General features: G+C 32.5%; 2 protein-coding genes across 3 annotated transcripts; one reads left to right on the forward strand and one right to left on the reverse strand.

The window, feature by feature from the left end:
- Positions 1-195: 195 nt before the first annotated feature.
- On the forward strand, positions 196-4209 carry LOC100253466 (probable serine/threonine-protein kinase PBL9). Of its 2 annotated transcripts, none has more exons than XM_010652712.3 (7): positions 196-652; positions 798-916; positions 1860-2185; positions 2286-2421; positions 2528-2670; positions 2785-2908; positions 3172-4209. In XM_010652712.3, the coding sequence occupies exons 2-7, from the start codon at positions 865-867 to the stop codon at positions 3717-3719; spliced, it is 1329 nt and encodes a 442-aa protein (XP_010651014.1). In that variant the 5' UTR covers positions 196-652; positions 798-864; the 3' UTR covers positions 3720-4209. The 2 variants fall into 2 exon arrangements, with proteins under 2 accessions (XP_010651014.1, XP_002283646.2); XM_002283610.5 differs by having other exon boundaries at positions 197-566.
- A 1042-nt stretch (positions 4210-5251) lies between these two features.
- On the reverse strand, positions 5252-9332 carry LOC100258611 (serine/threonine-protein kinase PCRK1). The gene is made up of 4 exons (XM_002283562.5): positions 8689-9332; positions 7865-8125; positions 6585-6707; positions 5252-6249 (listed from the first exon to the last, which is right to left on the reverse strand). The coding sequence occupies exons 1-4, from the start codon at positions 9073-9075 to the stop codon at positions 5689-5691; spliced, it is 1332 nt and encodes a 443-aa protein (XP_002283598.1). The 5' UTR covers positions 9076-9332; the 3' UTR covers positions 5252-5688.
- Positions 9333-18587: the final 9255 nt, after the last annotated feature.

Below are 18587 nucleotides of genomic sequence, written 5' to 3' on the forward strand. Positions count from 1 at the left end.
CAGCGATGGAGGTGAATACGAAATAGATTTCAGAATTCCAAATAATGATAATAAAACAAGGGTTTGGTGGGGGTGGGGGTGGGGATGTGGGGGCAAAGCCGAGCGAGCCGAACGAAGATAGGGATTGGGGAGCCATGTTGAAGCATCGAGAAGTGGGTTCTTGAAAAGGTATCGGACGGCTCAGGATGACAGCAGCGCTGTGCGGGCGGGCTTATCTGATGCCTACTCACTCAATATCTACGCTCAGAGAAGAGAAGAAAACAATTTGTACATATATAAAATGGCTGAGCTTTGAGGATCTGGGGACCAGCAACACGACGACCCGCTATTAATGCTATTCCCCTCACCTTCCCACACCCCCCTCCCCTCTCCCTCTCTCTCTCTCTCTCTCTCTCTCTCTCTCCAGCTCGAGCTGTATTAGTGTACCAAAGCTCAACCCCAGTCAAACTATCTTTTTCTCTTTTTTCCATCTCTAACTTAGAGCAACAAGACAAGCACTGGAGCGAAAACTCCTTTCTTTCTCTGCCGGGGTTTTGTAATACGGGGTTGGGTTCACAAAAAAAGAGGTGGATTTTGGATTTCTCGTGTTTTCGCATCTGGGTTTTGCTTTTCAATTGAATTTGAAAGTACCCAAAGCATTTCTGCGGGAGAGGTCTGTGTCCGTATAAGAAACCTATCTCTCTGTCTTGAAAGAGAAGTTCTAGATTTTCGGACCCAGATCTGCTTCTTTTCATGTTTTTTTGTTCAAGTCTCATAAAGCTGGGCAAAGCCGTAAGTTTTATGCTTGTGATTTGTAGGGCAGAGAACGCTTTGGCGAAGGAGGAAGGCAAGAGGGGTTGTTTGTTTTCTGGGAAATAACTTTCCATGGGGGTTTGTCTAAGTGCTAGAATCAAGGCTGAGAGCCCATGCCACACAGGTATTACTCAAATTTGTCGGCTCTTTCCTGGTAGCTAACAACAATACTGTAGTGTATTTATTGATTTTTGTTGGTCTGGCCGTTAAATTTTGATTTGGGTTAACTGAATATTTTTGGGTGGTTTTTGTTACCCTAATTGGAGATTCTATTTTGAGGTTTGGTTTTTCTCTGTGCTGCTACCTTTTCCTAAAATTCCTTGTTTTCCACTTTGAACTTTGCTTTTTTTATATGGGTACGAGCTTTACACTGTGTTTGGACCCATAGTCTCAAGAGAAAGTAATTCAATCAATAGTGATGAAATGAAAGGAATCAGATTTCTTGATATGTTAGAAAATTTGCCTATTGGCCTCTTTTGTAGGTTGATAACTATTTCATGGAGTGAGTGACCACAACATGTTATTCCACTCTTTCTATTTCCTTTTGCTCCTTTTGTTGCTGAGGAACAGGAGGAGAAGAAAAGCAAAGTGAAACCTTACGAATTCTGTGGTGTTGGATCTTGTAACCAGATAAAAAAACTCACTTATGTATTGTATTGGCTAAATTGACATTTCCTCCTCTTAGGAAATAAGCAGCAGAAACTATAGAACTTCATATATGTATACTTTTTTTCCTCTGGTTTTTGTAACAACCAAACAGGTTAATATTTATTGATGCAGAGACACTTAACCCAAATGTTGTTTGTTAAGGTGAATCATAGAAGAGTGGTATTTTGATTGAACTTTTGCAACTTATGGAAGCTATATTCCTCCAGACGAGAGGAAGTGGGGGTTACTGGAAGATATAGATTTGGTTTAGAGTTTTTTGAGTTAATTGTTTCTGGACCTCAATGGCTTTTGTTGAAAAAAATAATGGATGATCAAGCTCTATAGGACAGGATTTATTTAGACTAGTAAAATGTGTGTAAAAACTAACTTTTATAGATGTTGTCCATTGTCTTGTGCAGGGGGGAGTTCAAAATATGTTAGCACTGATGGAAATGAACAAAACAGTACAAGTAGCAAGGTCTCCGTGGCTTCAGTGCCTCCAACTCCTCGAAGTGAGGGTGACATCTTGCAGTCCCCAAATTTGAAGAATTTCACATTTTCTGAGCTCAAAATGGCTACCAGGAATTTCCGCCCTGACAGCGTGTTGGGAGAAGGTGGTTTTGGTTCAGTTTTTAAGGGTTGGATTGATGAACAGTCATTTGCTGCTGCCAGGCCTGGAACTGGCATGGTTATTGCTGTGAAGAGGCTTAACCTGGAAAGTTTCCAAGGTCACAAGGAGTGGTTGGTGAGTTTTAATTCTCCTTGCTTAGGACTCTACATTATGTAGGATGGTTTGCTAAGTCATACCATTTTCTCAATCTCTTATGGTACCGGTGATCCTACAGGCAGAAGTTAATTATCTGGGGCAGCTTTATCATCCTCATCTTGTGAAACTAATTGGTTTCTGCTCAGAGGATGAACACCGGCTTCTGGTGTATGAATTCATGCCACGAGGCAGCTTGGAGAATCATCTATTCAGGAGTGAGTTCTTCCTATCCACCCCTTGGTTCATGACCCACTTAATGAACAAAACCGAGTTTTATAATGTTCGATGACCAACTCATTAATATTGCTTTTGTTGTAACAGGGGGCTCTTACTTCCAACCTCTTTCTTGGAATCTCCGCCTGAAGGTTGCTCTTGGTGCTGCAAAGGGCCTTGCTTTTCTTCATAGTGCTGAAACGAAAGTGATATATCGGGACTTCAAAACTTCAAATATCCTGCTTGATTCAGTATGTGACCAGTGAAGCAGATAGACTTCACACTCCTTCATGGTTGCATTTGATGAATTCCAGAAAATTTACTTGCTTCTTTCCACTGATTCCTATTATAACACTTTGTCACAGAACTACAATGCAAAGCTTTCTGATTTTGGACTGGCCAAGGATGGTCCAACAGGTGACAAAAGTCATGTCTCTACTAGGGTCATGGGGACCTATGGATATGCAGCTCCAGAATATCTAGCCACAGGTATCATTCAATGCACTTCTTTGTTTCACGGGTGAATACTGTTTGGAATTTATTATCATCTGAGGGATGTGCAGTAGATGAAGGTCGAATCCATGCTCCTTCCTTTCATTTTTTATCAACTGATGTGATTTCAGTGATTTGCTTTTTGTCAAGTATTTATGGAGTATTCAATATTGGGTTGTCAGGGGCTGCTATTGTTATGTTTTCTTTATCTCTTCATATATTGTTTCTTATGATAATGACCCCACTTCTACTTATTTTAGGTCATCTGACTGCCAGGAGTGATGTATATAGTTTTGGAGTTGTTCTCCTGGAAATGTTATCTGGTCGAAGAGCAGTGGACAAGAATCGGCCTTCTGGAGAACACAATCTTGTTGAATGGGCTAAGCCTTACCTGGCCAACAAACGCAAAATCTTCCGTATTCTGGACAACCGTCTTGAGGGTCAGTACTCACTGGAGGGAGCCCATAAGGCATCTAACCTTGCATTACGCTGCCTATCTACAGAAGCCAAGTTCAGGCCAACTATGACTGAGGTTGTAACAGCATTGGAGCAGCTCCAGGACTGCAAGGAACCAGAAATCACCAACAACCGAAGTGGTGGGATGAAGCATAGAAGACGAAGTGCAGATGATGTCAGGAATGAAAAACCTCCTATTGCTACCCCCTATCCTCTAAGTGCAGATGATGCTAGGAAAGAAAAACCTGTTATACCTTCTGCTCATCCACAAAGCGCAGACTATGCCAAGAAAGAAAAGCCCACTACTGCTATTGCTTATCCAAGGCCATCAGCTTCCCCACTATATACCTAGTAGAAAAGGACATGGAAGAACTTGGCATAAACTGCTCTCGTTTCTATCTAAATATTTGGCAGGCAGCTTGGCAGTGATCCAGCAACTCAGGCGGTTCTTGTATTTTGTTGAATGACTGTACAGTTCATGTTCTCACTAATGTATTCAAAATCAACTTCTGTTGACAACAGTCCCCGTGAGGTAACCCAAACTGGTATATCTCCTTGGATTAGAAAACAGCTTGGCAATCTTATAAGAAAGAAAAAAGAAAAAAGAAGAATAAAAAACAGCCTGGAGAGAAGGGGATGTGTGCAAGTTACGTCCTTTTTTCTTCCCTCCTTTTTGGGTTGAGGCGTAATTGTATCTCTATTATATATATTTCTTTTTCAGGAGGATGTGTCTTATCTCCCTTTTCATCTGTATTCAGCTTGTGTAATGTGACATTATTGATGTTCTTTTTCAAGAAAGAAAAGGAAGTTGAGCTAATGAGATCTGCATAGGTTGGGTGGAATTGTGCTTGTGCTTGTGGGGAGAAGTTTGACTTGTGTGTATGGAAGGAAAGTCTTGAGCCATCATCATTGAAGAGCACCAACAAAATGGTGTTAAATGCGTAGCACATTACAGCAGGAAAGTTGGGAGCGGATTGGTGCTAAAGCAATGAGGGGGCACACGTGGATATGTCTCTTGCCTATATAACTATGTTTGGGACTTAACAGAGCTTTCCAATATCTCAGATTGATCCACAGCACCACAGCACTAGGTTAAAAGGGCTTCCGGACGGGACCCATGTCTTAAATCTGCACTCAACCCCAACAGCCACTAGGCCTCTCCAAATGGGGCTGTCTCCAAGGGATAAGATGGGTAGGGCCGGGCCTTGAAGATTTCAGCCGAAACCAACTCAACAAAGGCTTCCTCTACAGCTTGACCCAAGCTCCCTGAATTCTGGTTGGAATTAAGTTTCCCATTCAAGAGGGTGTTGATAAAATTTAATACTTTTTACTTGATAATCTGGTATTTGTTTTGTTAGCTTTTTGCTTAAAACTATTGTTTTAGAATTTAGGTTATTTGTTTTTCTACTTTTTCATGACTTATTGTAAACTTTTTACTAATTAGAAAAAACCAAAATATATAGCTTTTTCTAAATAGAAAAAATAACACATTGGTTTTTTTTACTTTTTAATACTTAATAGAAATAAAATACTACAAAAACAAACAACATAATATTTAACACTATTAAGTTCTATTTAAAATTAAGTAAAAAAACAAATACCACCTAAGTATTGATGTTCTTTGAAAAAAATAATTTAATTTTTTTAATTATTAAATCGACATATTTATCTTCATTAATTTTAATTAATATTCATTTTTATTATTTTTAATTAATTTAGAGCAATAAATTTATTTGTTAAATATTCATATTAAAGAATTTTAAGTGTATAAATAAATTACAAAATATTTATTATAAAAAATGATTCCTAGATTTGGGGTCACTTGTAAAAAGAGACTCTTAGCATATATTAGGAATTAGCACATTCACAAAATTAAGCATCAAATGAGGTAAACTTGAAGAGAATTCTCGACTTCAAACCCAGAAGATACTTCTACTTCTACTTACAACCATAGGTGATATCCACAAGGGGGCATTGTGTGCTACATAACTGCTCTGTTGGATCGTCATCACTGCTCTACAAACTGACTAGTATTTAAGATAATACTTCTTATATTGATTGGCATCATCATGGCCAAATCTAGGACAAAACACATTATATATAAATTCTGGAGAAGGAAAATGTGCCCCTCTCCATGTTCATCCAGAGGCATAAATGCCCCTTCATTTAGCTTTCCTCACCCTATATTTACAAGTATCTTGCAAACAGAAGAATGAAGAGAAAAATAAATACCCTCCAAACTTCAAGGGATGGCAAGCTTCATTTTTCTATTGAAAGAATAGAATGTGCTTGTCCACTGCAAGCATCTTTCTATTAGCTTCTTACCAGGTTCTTACCATACCAGGGGTCCAATTTCTCCAATCTAACTTCCCGACAGATTTGGTTCTTAAGTTCACCATGTCTTTGAGATCAAAAACCTTCCTCAGGTAATTGTTCCCCTGTTTGATGGGCTCAGTTTCCTCTTCGGCTTCTTCCTTCACATTGTCAGTTTCATTGATGGGTTGTGGGGCAACCTCTTCTTGGGGTGCTATCTCACTAATAATGTTTCCCAGGATCTCAACCACCTCACTCATTTTAGGACGGGATTTTGGCTGCTTTGATAGGCATTTGTTAGCTAGGGATGCAAGCTTCTGAGCTGATTTGATGCAATACTCTCCTTCAAGTCGCGGGTCTACAATAAGATGAAATTTCTTTGAGTCCGAGACATAAGGTCTCACCCATTCCAAGAGCTTCTGCTCACTACGAGGAAGGTTTCTCTCCACTGCTCGCCTTCCTGTGATGAGCTCATATAGAACCACCCCAAAGCTCCATACATCACTCTTTGCAGTTAGCCTGCCAGTGTGAACATATTCCGGAGCTGCATAACCAACTGTACCTACAACCTTTGGAAAATAAAGTAATAATCAGTGATAAGAAGACATTTTTTTCACATACAAGCAGGAATGTCAGGATTTGTTACCCAGGCAAGGGATCAATCAGAAATAATGCATCATCAAGGTTCCTCAATCTACTTACATGGTTCAAATTCTACTAAAAATCCTTAAAAGTGGATTAAAGAGTACAGGTGGAAACTTTTGGAGAAAGCATCAATTTCATTTGAGTTATCACTAATAAATTCACCTGACTGGAATTTATTGAATTTATATCTAAACATCCAGAGGAAGTTCCAATGCCCAGGCTTTTTGTTTACGTCTTATGCAGGGATAGCTGAACTTACTGATGTTGAAACATGACTAACTCCTTGACTTGGTCCTTGCCTAGCCAGTCCAAAATCAGAGAGCTTTGCATTAAAGTCCTCATCTAGCAGAACATTTGATGTTTTAAAATCTCGAAATATTAGCTGCAGTAAATGATAATGAAGGGAAATTAGAAAATTGACAGTTCCTTCAGAGATACAGACCATAGAGTCAGACACTATACAACATTGCTGCTCTTCCCACCTTTCTTTACCACCATTTTATCACCTTGCAAAAGTGTCAAGTGGTGAATGGAAGAGAAAAAAAGGTGAACAGAGAAAAAAAATTACAAAATTCTTTTGTTCATATAATCACCACTTTCAAATCAGCAACATGGTAAAGGTGGGAAAAGAAGCATTTTGCAGTAATAGATATGTAGCTGCCTCTGCGTTTATCAAATTTCATCAAACAAATGAATAAACAAAATTCTCCAATAAGAACAGATATGGGAGAAACCAATGCAGATAGCCTGATTTTGGTTCTTGTTACTCGCCTTGTGAAATCCTCATTGGAAAGTATTGGAATTTTTCATATCCAAATTTGAGTTTTTTTGAAAGGGAAAGATCACTTAGACATGAAGAATCAGAATAATGAGTGAGGATGCAGTCATATGATGAAACAACAAGAACTCCTCCTCAAGGGCTTGAATGATAAAATGGTGGGTTCTGACATTTCAATGATAAACAATGTTACATCAGTTATTTCTTCAACGGCATTTCTTTAATGGGCAAGTGGTTACCTTTGATATATTTGATCTATGATGCAATAGGCATTGCATAGGATGTCAAAATTACATTATAACAGCAGCATGAACTTTTTCATGGAAGCGTTAGTTTTTTTAACTTTACTTTGGTAACAACTATTCAGAGTTTCATCATGAAATCTTAAAACCTCACTTCAGGAGCTTGGGTTTCTAATCAACATTTTTGTACTTCTCATTTATTTAACACATCTTCCATCTTCTCACCCCTGTAAGGAAACAGGAAACCCATTCATTTCCTACCCGTAGCAAGTATCAAAGATCTCTCACTTTCTTTAATTAGCCTTCTCCAACACAATATATGACCATTAAAACAATGATGCAAAGAGCCTATTCCAGTTTCAGCAAGAACTTAATATTAAACTCTTTGCTGTGCCAAAAGGTCTATGGCTAAATGTGTCCTCAGTCAGCAACGGAATTAGGGATAATTACCTTTCAAACAGCGATCTAAATGTTTTTAATTCATGAGGTGCATCTGAACTACAGAAGAGAATAAAATACCTGAAAATCCATTTCTTCATGAAGGTATGCCAAACCACGGGCAGCATCTTGAGCAATCTTTAGTCTTGTCATCCACGGGAGCGATGATGGTACCCGAGCCAACAGATGGTCCTCCAAGCTTTTATTACACATAAGCTCATAAACCAATAGCCTTTGGATCCCTCTTTCATCATCTTCTGCACAGTATCCCACTAACTTCACCAGATTTGGGTGCTTAACTACACCTAAAAAGTTCACCTCGTTGATCCACTCCTTGTGCCCCTGAATACCAGTCAGATGCCCTCAAATCAGAAATTATACATATGCAGTAGCGGATTAAAAAGCTAACAAAATAGAAGACCACGATGTTCTTTTCGTATTTCTGTAATCGTTTAAAAGGTAGTAGTAATGTATCTTGAATTCAATTGGCGAACAGAAGAATTGCCCAATTTGCATTCTGGAACAGTCACTATAATTGCAAAAAATCCAACCATTACATGATAAAATAAAGGAGATAATTAGAAATTTAAGGCAAACATATTTCAAAAACATCAACTGCAAAAGAGATGGATTTCAGCACAACAATTTCGATGTTTTCTAGTGTCATCATTTGCTTCTTCAAACAGTAAGTCAAAGCATGCATTCCAATTCATCGAGTTCATAGGACAGCGCAAACAATCCATTCAAAAATTGGAAAAAAAGATAAAAATTGTTAAAAATTTCAATTAAAATAAATTTGACAATGTCTGAAATTTTTGCGACTGAATGCAGCTAAAATGAACAAAACCACAATTAGTTTCTCATTGAAATGAAATGAAGTAAAATAAATAAGAAGAAGAGCATGCCTGGAATCCATTTCGATTCAACTGCTTTACAGCAACATCCATCTTTGAATCAGGAGCTTCATCAGCATGAACCCTCACCACACCTCTGTACACGCACCCGAAACCTCCCTCCCCTATCATCAGAGCTCTACTAAACCCTCTAGTCGCCGATTTGAGCTCCGAGAAGGTGAACACCCGCAGATCATTGGCCCGCCTCTGCGCCAAGAACTCGTGGAAGGACACGGAGTCGGAGAGGTCCCTGGAATCAAAGTCGAACTCGGAGCGGCGGACGTCAGCACTGCTGGAAGCGACGCTGAGAGAACGAGCCCAGGAGACCTTGGAGGCCCTGGAAAGGACGCCGTCTTCCTCCTCTCTTCTCTCTCCGTTGTTGAAATGGAAGCACTTCATTTCTCCGAAGGATTACTCTACCCAGAATGCATAGAGATAATAATATTCAATCGTTTTAGAAAGAGAGAGAAAGAAAGAGTCAAATGTAAGGAGGATGAACCAACTCTGAATGTGAATGTGGAAATATTATTAGAAAATTAGGCGGCAACAAAAATTAAAACATAGTTTTGTTTGTTTTCGTTTTTATAAAACAAAAATAAACAATAGAAAACAAAGAGAGCAGGTGTAGTTTCTGATATCTGATAGTGTGGGTCTATTTTATCTTCTTCCACACCCTTCTCCCGTGCCGGTTCCATCAGCTTCAATCACAACCGCTTTTCCTAACGGAATGCAAACTCCAATCATACGGCTTCTATTCATCATATCATATCATCCAACTGGAATGTAATTTTAAATTTTTTATTTTTTATTTTTTAAATAAGGAAAAATTAAATATATTTGAAGAAATATGTACTTGCTTTAAAAAAGAAAGGAAGACACGAGGTCACGTGAGTCAGGGAAAAGCAAGGGTTGAAGCGGAGAAATTTGAAAATTGGTGAGGGCTTCAGGTGTAATTTCGCTTCAATAGGTTTTAATATGGATGGTCCAAACCCATTTGCAGAGTTTTGATCCAGTCTTGGTTTCTAGAAGTGCGCATATTCCAGGATCATGACTTCAATAAAATGGCTTGGCTTGACTTTATGCAACGACTTCAATCCTTGCAGCCTTGGATAAATCCATCTTAACATAAATTCCCTTGAAATTTTTTAAGTAATGTTGAATTTTTTTGGCATATGATTTTGATTAACCAACCGTTACATCACCAATAATTGTATGTGTCATATTTTAAGATTAATTTATTATTTATTAAAGGAAATAATAAATGTATTTGCTTCAAAAAAGAAATTATGAATTTATGTGATAATTATTTTTAAAAATAAATTTTTTTCTCCATAATAAAAATAAGAAAACACAATTGATAATCAGACAATTATTTTATATTTTTTGCTTTTAATAATAAAAAATAAGGCATTTGTATAAAATATATTTTAATTATTTTCTAAAGATTATTTTAGAAAAGAATTATATAAGTATGTAAAATAATTAAAAATAAAGTACTTGATACAAAAAATATTTTAGGTTCACAAACAGTATTTTATTTTAAATAATATCAAAAAATTATTTTTTAAAACTATTTATCGCATATAGATTTTTGTTTTAAATAACATCAAAAAATTATTTTCAAAAATTATTTTTCAAAACTATTTTAAAAAATAGTAACAAACAAGGCCATATATTTCTTTGGTGCTCTTAATTTTAGGATTTTTTCTAATATATTTTTGTTTAGAAATATTGCTATTTCTTTTCTTATATAACTTATTTATATTTTTGTATAAATTTTTGAAAAGAAATAATAAAAACTATGACTTCCATTACAAAGTTATCAAACTTTTTACCATTAATTTTTTTTAAAATTTTTCATTTTGAGATTTATCAATTAATCACTTTTAAATTTGAAAAAAAAAAATCTATAATTTAATATACACAAATGGGTAGGTAGGGTACGTGAATAACCTTTCCTAATTCCAACTCATAACCCTGGTGGGCTTGATTTGAATTGGGATTGGTGGTCCATTGGAGTGGGCGATGAGGCTCAAAACAAAGGAGTCAAAGGACCATTGAAAAAAAGGAAAAAAAATAAAATAAAATCTAGAGAATGAAACGTTTTGTATATTGCCTACAAATTAGGTAACCCATGGATCAAATTCCAGTGGAATTGAGGGGATAATAACACCCCACCAACCCACCCCAGCCCAAAGAGGAGAAAAAAAAAAGTCTAAACCCAACCTTTTTGAAAAATATTTTTTTGGTTATTTCTTGAACATGGAAAAGGGTTTGAGGTGATGAGATTTCTAAAGTAGAAGTGAGACATACACTCCTGCCCAATTATAATTGTAATGATCAAAAGACAGCAGTCTCCAAATCATGGAAAATGAGGAAGCATACTCACATTTCTTTCTATGTGGCGTATCTCCTAAGGAATAGAATGAATACTACGGCATATGTCCACATCAGTTGTTGGGTTCAAGTGCCCTGCTCACGCTTCACCATATTTATGGTTACCCAAATTTTAATCAACCCATTTAAAATCCATTTGTTTATTATTCATTGTTTTTACAGCATGAGTGGTTGGAGTGGTAGATGAATTATTTCCTTCATTATTAATAATTATGTTCTCTTTTCACGCACCCATCACTCTATATACTCCATCAAACTTTTGATTTCAAGCCCAATCGATTTGGGCCAAAAATTGAAGCCCAAGCTTTAGGTGGGGATGGACTAAGATCCCGGCAAAAAAAAAAAAAAAAAAGAAGGAATATCGGATGCGTGTCTAGTTCTCATTGGAAAGGAATCAGCCCTAAACAGACTTCAGTATCCCGTCTAATACAATTTGACATGTAGTGATGTTTGATTAGCCCAAAATCTATAATGGTAAAAAGAATATCAAAAGAACAGACGCGTAATTGTCTAATCAAATAAATCAAGAGATAAGGATTCAACCAAACATCTTTTCCTAAGGTAGGATGTAGATGTCAAGTGACAATTGCTCTATCTCTTAAAGGGGGAGTTCCATCATATCATGTTCGAGTTCCTTTCATCACAATTTACAACCTTATTGTTAAAGTCAAAGTCAATTTTTCAAAAGACAATATTTGTATTATAAAAGTTTTATTAAATATGAAAAAACTTATTTGAATAATAATACTTTTTTCATGTTAAGTTATTTTTTAAGTCATAAAATTAATCAAATAGACATAAAAAGTTGTAATTAAATTTTAAAAAAAAGCCATTGGATTTGATTATATTAAACTCTTGAATGACTTTAAAATATTATTTAAGCTCAAATTGGTTTTGGTTCAATTAATCATATAAATTGAACCAAACCAACTTTGCCAATTTTAATTTGATTTATTATTTTTTTGTTATTAAAGCATGGTTTGATTTGAATGAACAGTTCGGCTGGTAGTGATTTTAGGAAATGCTTTTTAAAAAATATTAGGCGTAAAACAAAATTTAAGAAAAATTTCTAAAATTTTGAAAAATTACTTGAAATGCTTTTAAAAATCAAAAAAATTATTGGAAGTGTTGGATGATCAACCTGTAGTGTTTTGTGCATAAACACTTGATAGGTGAGTCTTTTAAAAACACAATTTCACTTAAGGCAATTCAATTAGAAATACTACCAAATTCACTATGATCCAACTATTCGTTGTACTAAAAAATTGACTTATTGGTGTGGAAAAAGCCTTTTGAAAGGAGTGGTCCATGGACTTGAACCATCGGCTGGGCCACAGGCCCTTGTGTTGTAGTTTGGGCCCAATTCGTTTGCATTGTTGCTAATTCCAACGTTTTACAGAAAAGAATTTCAAAACTTATTTGACTAATAAATTTCTTCAAAAAATGCCACAAAAAACAATTGATAATATTGATGAAAGATAATTCTAAGATCAAATCATTAAAAATTTACTAGTCAAATTATTTCAACTATTATTTTCATTAGCCTATCTATAATGAATTTTTGGATCAAACATTATGAAATTTATTTATTTGTTTGTTATCACTATTATTATTATTATTATTATTTAAAAAAATCTCCTTGGAATTTTGAATGAAGGCACAAAGTCATTACGTGGAGTGCATTTTTGACGTGTATTCATGTATTTCCATTTAATGGCGTGACTTACTTTTTATTTATAAAATATAAAATAAAAATAAATAAATAAAAAATTCTTGATTTTTAGATAAAGATTTGGAATTATAATTTATTTAAAAAAAAACTTTAAGTGTGACTTTTGAAAAGGAAAAAAAACAAGTATAACAAAACCAAGTCTAGTCTAAAGGTGAAGTGATTTATCGAGAAGGTAAGGTAATAAATTGTAGCACCATTTGAAATCCTAAAATCAAGTCTCTCCTAAAAGTGTGGACCCGCATTTTTCATGTGAGTCCCCACTCGAAACGCAAGAGACTCCATTTTTTATTGTGAGAATTGATTTTTGAAAATGTGAGTCGTCACTTATTTTACTTTACTTTTTAAAAGGATAAAAATGAAATAAAACTCTAATATGACTCCTTATTTAGAAAAGACATGTCTGCAAAGGTACGATGATAAGTCGTAACACCCTTCTAAACTCATATACCTATGGTTTCTACTAAGCGAATTGAGAGGATTGTGAAAATTAATTAATTAGTGATGGATATCAAGATTAATGACACAAATCAGTATACAATAAAATAATCATAAATTTATTAAGCTAATTAAAAATATTTTTAAAATTACCTTTTTAAGAAATTCCAAATGAGTTTATTAAAAATAATTTCGAATTAATAATTTTAATTTGTTTATTTACAAAAAGATTCCAATTCATTTCTAATAAGTAATTTGATTCAATTTTATTTGTATTCAATTTTCAAGAAAATATTAAAATAATTTATTACAACAATTTCAATTTGGCAATGAAAATATTTTTGTTTTTGCAAAAAAAGAATGAAATTTTACAACTTTATTTGGAAAAGTATTTCAATTTGATTTTATTTAAGAAAAATGATTTTTTTTTTATAAATTTACTCAAGAAGTATATTTAACTTAATTCTATTTACACTAAAAGTGATTTTTATTATGGATAATTATCAGATGGGGTGGGCTGGGTGTGATAATTATTGGGAAGGATCACTCATCTCTAGGATTTTTAGAGGACAATTCTACCCTTGAATATGTTTTCTATATTATCCATAAATAAATTTGAGATTTGCTAATGATGTGGAGCCCACATAAGATGATAAGTATAGGTAATCAATAGTATATTTCTCATGCCCAAAAATCGTTGTTTACTTTTAAACAATCAAGATTGTTTAAAAAATTGCTATTTTTTTCTTTTTTAAACAAAAATTGAGATTTTTTTAAAGAAACTTGTAAAAAAATTAATTTTCAATATCTTATAAATAAAAATCATATTTTAAGGTTATTATATCGTTTTATATATGAAACATACAATTAAAAACTTTATTATCATAATAGAATGAATAATTATTTTTCACGAGCACTCATCAATTAAATAATATATAAATATATAATATAACTATTAAATAAATGGAATAACTCGCAACTATTCATTGGGTAATAATATAACACATGAAAAAATTAAACAAAAATAAATTAAATTATGTTATAATATATTGTAAATATAATATATTTATGTTATACCTATTTTAACTATATTCATTCGATGTATTAAAATTATTTAATAATTTTTGTATATATATAAAAAAGCTATGTGAATTTAAATTAGAATTTTATTTAATTTTAGAAATAATTTATAATATAAGTATGTTATGAAATATGGTATGATCATATAAAATTATCACTTTTAAAAAAAAAATCAAAATTTTCCCAATTAAGTTTTATTGTGACGTAAATGTATTTATATTATAATTATAACATATTTTTGTTATCCCTGTATTTTAAAATAAAAGTAATATCTTGAGGATTACTTTTTATATCTAATTAATATTCAACATATCAAATATATTAACATCATTAACATCATTGATTGAAAAAAATTATATATGAAAATTAAGAAAAAAAAACATTATGCAAAGAAAAAAAATAGAAAAATCATATAAATTTTTTAAAATGATTTTATTATAAAAATAAAAGCCGATTAAACATTTTTCATCATATTCGTGTTCTTTTTAGATAATCAGAACGAAAAAATAAACATTTTATATTCCTCAAATTTAATAGAAAAACATAATTTATCAATTTAAAATTTTAAAATATATATGAAAAAATAATAATAAAAAAAAAACTCAAATGTATTGTAAAAAAGTGCCAGATTTATATAAAAAAATTATTTACAAAAGAAATATTACAATTTGATTCTTCTTATTTTATTTTAAAAAAGATATTTTTACGATTTTGACTGAAAAAAAAAGGGATTTCGTTTTAGTTTAGAAAAAAAATGAAAAAAAAATTGAACATCATCTAAAAAGAGAATTTTGCTTAAATTTTATTTTAAAAAAATATTTTTCTTCTTTTATTTTATCTTAAAGAAAGAGGATTTTTACCCTTTCAAAAAAAAAAAAAACATTTTCAAACTTGTCTAAAAAAAGAATTTAGTTTGACTTTGATTAAAAAAGAATTTTGGCTAAAAAAAAAGGAGTTTATCCAAAAAGAAAATTTTTCCTAAATTCCTTCAAAATATTTTTGGACAATTTTATTTTTATATATACATATATATCATTCTTCCAATCCAATTTCCATGGGAAAAAAGAGATTTAAAATATATATATATATATTTAACAAAAGGAATTTACCTTGAAAATATCACCAGCAGTTTTATTAAGGAAAAAAGAAGAATTTTTTTTTTCAAATTTAACAAAACGAGTTTTACTTTAAATAAAGACATGATTTTTGGAATTAATTTCAAAAGAAAGGATTTAATTTCATCTGAAAAGATCAGGAAGTTTAATAAAAAAAGGATTTACAGTTTTGTTAAAAAGTATTCTGCTTCCCCATGAGCCGCTCTCCTGTCAATCTGCCGCCAAAGCCTTCAGTTTCTTTCTCATTTCCAAAAAAGTTTCATCATGCTCATGTACTCATCCAGCAACAATCATTCCATGTAGAAAACAAAAAGAAGCCCAATTGCAAGTAACATTCAATGCCCACAATGAATATACAATGCAAATAGGCTAAGTCAAGAAAACGAAGTCCAAATTTACATGCAAAAACCAAAACCCAAATAACAAACCCAAAATTTTACAATGAAACTTTAAAGATCAAAAGGAAAGGGTTTCACCTCATTCTCTTGAAGAACCCTAAGGCCAAAATTGAAGTGGCTGCCATGGAAATGAAGGTCTCGGTGGTTGATGCAGATGAGGTTGTCGGCGGTGGGCTGTGATGGTGGAGATGGTGCGACATGCCGGTTGTGAGGTGCACAGTCGGTGTGATGATGACAGTGGAGATGTGTGAAAGAGAAATGGAAGAAAGGAGAGTGGAGAGAAATGAAGTGAGAGAAAGAAAATGGGGGAAAATGAGAAGAGGAAGAGGTGGGAGGTCGTGTGAGTGGTCTGTGGGTGGAGGAAAATGTGGGAGAAAAAATGGGCCCAAATTTGGGGTCAACACAGGGATATCACAAAAAAAAATTAATATAAGTGTATGTGTACACCAAAGTACTGATAAAAGTGAATTATTCAAATATACAAAATTATACATGAGGAAGTATACAAAATGATTTATTAAATAGATTATTTTAAATATCATAATATAAATTTAAGAATTTTTTTAAAAAAATTATTTTCATTAAAATTCAATTTGATCATTCACAAAGCTTCCATTTATTTATAAAAAAAAAATATAATTTTATTCACATTCAAATTTATTTTGAAAGAATTTTTCTTGTTTTTATTTAAAAATTTGAATTAAGTACGATTTTATTGGAAGATAAAATTTCAATTTGATTTGGTTTATAAGAAAAAGAAATTTTATTTATTTTTGTTGAAAAAAAAAGAATTTTTGCAACTCTATTTTCAAGAAAGTATAAAAAAAAACATCAATTTGATTATTATTTTGAAAATAAAATTACTGGGAAAAAGATTTTGACTAATTTATTAAAAGAAAAAAAAAGAAAGTTGAATTCAAATTTTTAAATAAAGGCTTTTCTTCAACTTTTATTTATGAGAATTATTTTCAAAATAAATTTGGTTAGAAAACGATTTTTATTTAATTCCATTAGAAAGGTATTTTACAAAAAGATTTTATCTTTATTTATTTATTTTAAAAAAAGTTATTCAATTTTATATTGATATATATAATATGTATCAAGGCGACCATACTTTTCCTTTTAAAACTATGTTAATTTCAATTTTCTAATGTTTCATCCTTTTATATTTATTGGTTTCAATCATTTTATTAAACACATTAAATACAAAAACATAACATATAATAGATAATCATAAATAACAAATAAAATATAACCTAAAATACAATAGAAAAAAAATTGAAGTTTCTTTTTTTTTTTTTTTAAATATTCAATTTATAATTTTAAGAATAAAAGAGTATATAAATACTTTAGAGTAAAAAGATTATAATTATTTTTTATTAAAAAACAAGTTAATTTTGTTAATTTTTATGATTAAAAATAATATTTTATTTTCCACCATTTTTTTTATATAATCTATAAATTATATTTCTTGTTGTTGAAATTCCTTCTATTATTATTATTATTATTATTATTATTTAAATTTTACAAGTCATGCATATTTATTTTAAATAGTCATTTGGGAGACATTGGGGAGCTATTTGCAACCATACCCTGAAATCAAATTTTGAACCAACTTTTGAAAAATGGGTATATCCATTCCTAGAGGAACTAAGATCCTTATTTCTTTTATCATTGTCTATATATTCCTTAGGAACCCTTGAGAAGTGATTAGATGTCTTCTTTCGTCCCAGAATAAACTCTGGAACTTTAGGTACATCCTTAAGAAAAATAGGTACATGCATTCCTAAGGGAATTTTGACTCCTATCTCTCTTATCATGGTTTATATGTTTTTTTGGGGGCCTTTGGGAAGTGACTGGTGGTCCTCTCTCACACTTGAACAGACTTTGGAACTCTAAGTACATCCTTAAGAAAAATTGATACATCCAATCCTAGGGATATCAGATCCCTTATATCATTTCTTATGATATATATATTCATGTGGGATACCTTAAGAAATGATTGAAGATTGTTCCCCACCCCGAAACAGACTTTAGAACTCTAAGTACATCCTTAAGAAAAATTAGTACATCAAATCATAGGGATATCAAGCCCCTTATATCATTTCTCATGATTAATATATTCCTATGGGGAACCTTAAGAAATGATTGAAGGTTGTTCCCCACCCCGAAGCAGACTTTGGCACCCTTGTTATATTCATAAGAAAAATTGGTACATCCAATTTAAAGGCTCTCATGATTTATATCTCTTTCTATGGCCAATTTGTTCATTTGGAGGCCATTGGGAAACGATTGAAGGTCATTCTCTACTTAGGAATAGACTTTGGAAATCTAGGTATAACCTTAGAAAAATTTGGTACATCCTTAAGAAAATTTGATAAATACGATTTTTGAGCTATCGGGCCTCTTATCTCATTTCCAATGGTCCATTTGTTCCTTTGAAAACCTTCGAGAAGTGATTGAAGGTCGTTTCCCACCCTAAAACAAACTTTGGAACCTTAAGTACATTTTTAAAAAAAATTGGTACATCCAATCGTAGGAATAGTGTGCCTCCTATCTCCCTTCTCATGATCCTCTAGGGAACCTCAAGAAAAGATTGAAAGTTGTCCCCTAACCCGGACTTTGGAACACTAGGTACAATATTAAATTATTATTATTATTATTATTATTAAAGTTACCATAACATGCATGGCAAGTTTTGATTATTAGTAAATCTGAAATGCATTTGTTAGATGGGTCTATAGATTGAGCTTG

The sequence above is a fragment of the Vitis vinifera genome, chromosome 6 (genome assembly GCF_030704535.1).
Source record: "Vitis vinifera cultivar Pinot Noir 40024 chromosome 6, ASM3070453v1".
NCBI classification, from domain to species: Eukaryota; Viridiplantae; Streptophyta; class Magnoliopsida; order Vitales; family Vitaceae; genus Vitis; species Vitis vinifera.

Bases quoted from the DNA above. Each gene is read 5' to 3' on its own strand.
- LOC100253466 (XM_010652712.3), top strand. From the start codon at position 865: ATGGGGGTTTGTCTAAGTGCTAGAATCAAGGCTGAGAGCCCATGCCAC. The intron at 917-1,859 runs GTATTACTCAAA...TGTCTTGTGCAG, and splicing joins TGAGAGCCCATGCCACACAG to GGGGGAGTTCAAAATATGTT. The intron at 2,909-3,171 runs GTATCATTCAAT...TACTTATTTTAG, and splicing joins TCCAGAATATCTAGCCACAG to GTCATCTGACTGCCAGGAGT.
- LOC100258611 (XM_002283562.5), bottom strand. From the start codon at position 9,075: ATGAAGTGCTTCCATTTCAACAACGGAGAGAGAAGAGAGGAGGAAGAC. The intron at 6,708-7,864 runs GTATTTTATTCT...CATTTACTGCAG, and splicing joins ATGAAGAAATGGATTTTCAG to CTAATATTTCGAGATTTTAA. The intron at 6,250-6,584 runs GTAAGTTCAGCT...TATTTTCCAAAG, and splicing joins TTAGTCATGTTTCAACATCA to GTTGTAGGTACAGTTGGTTA.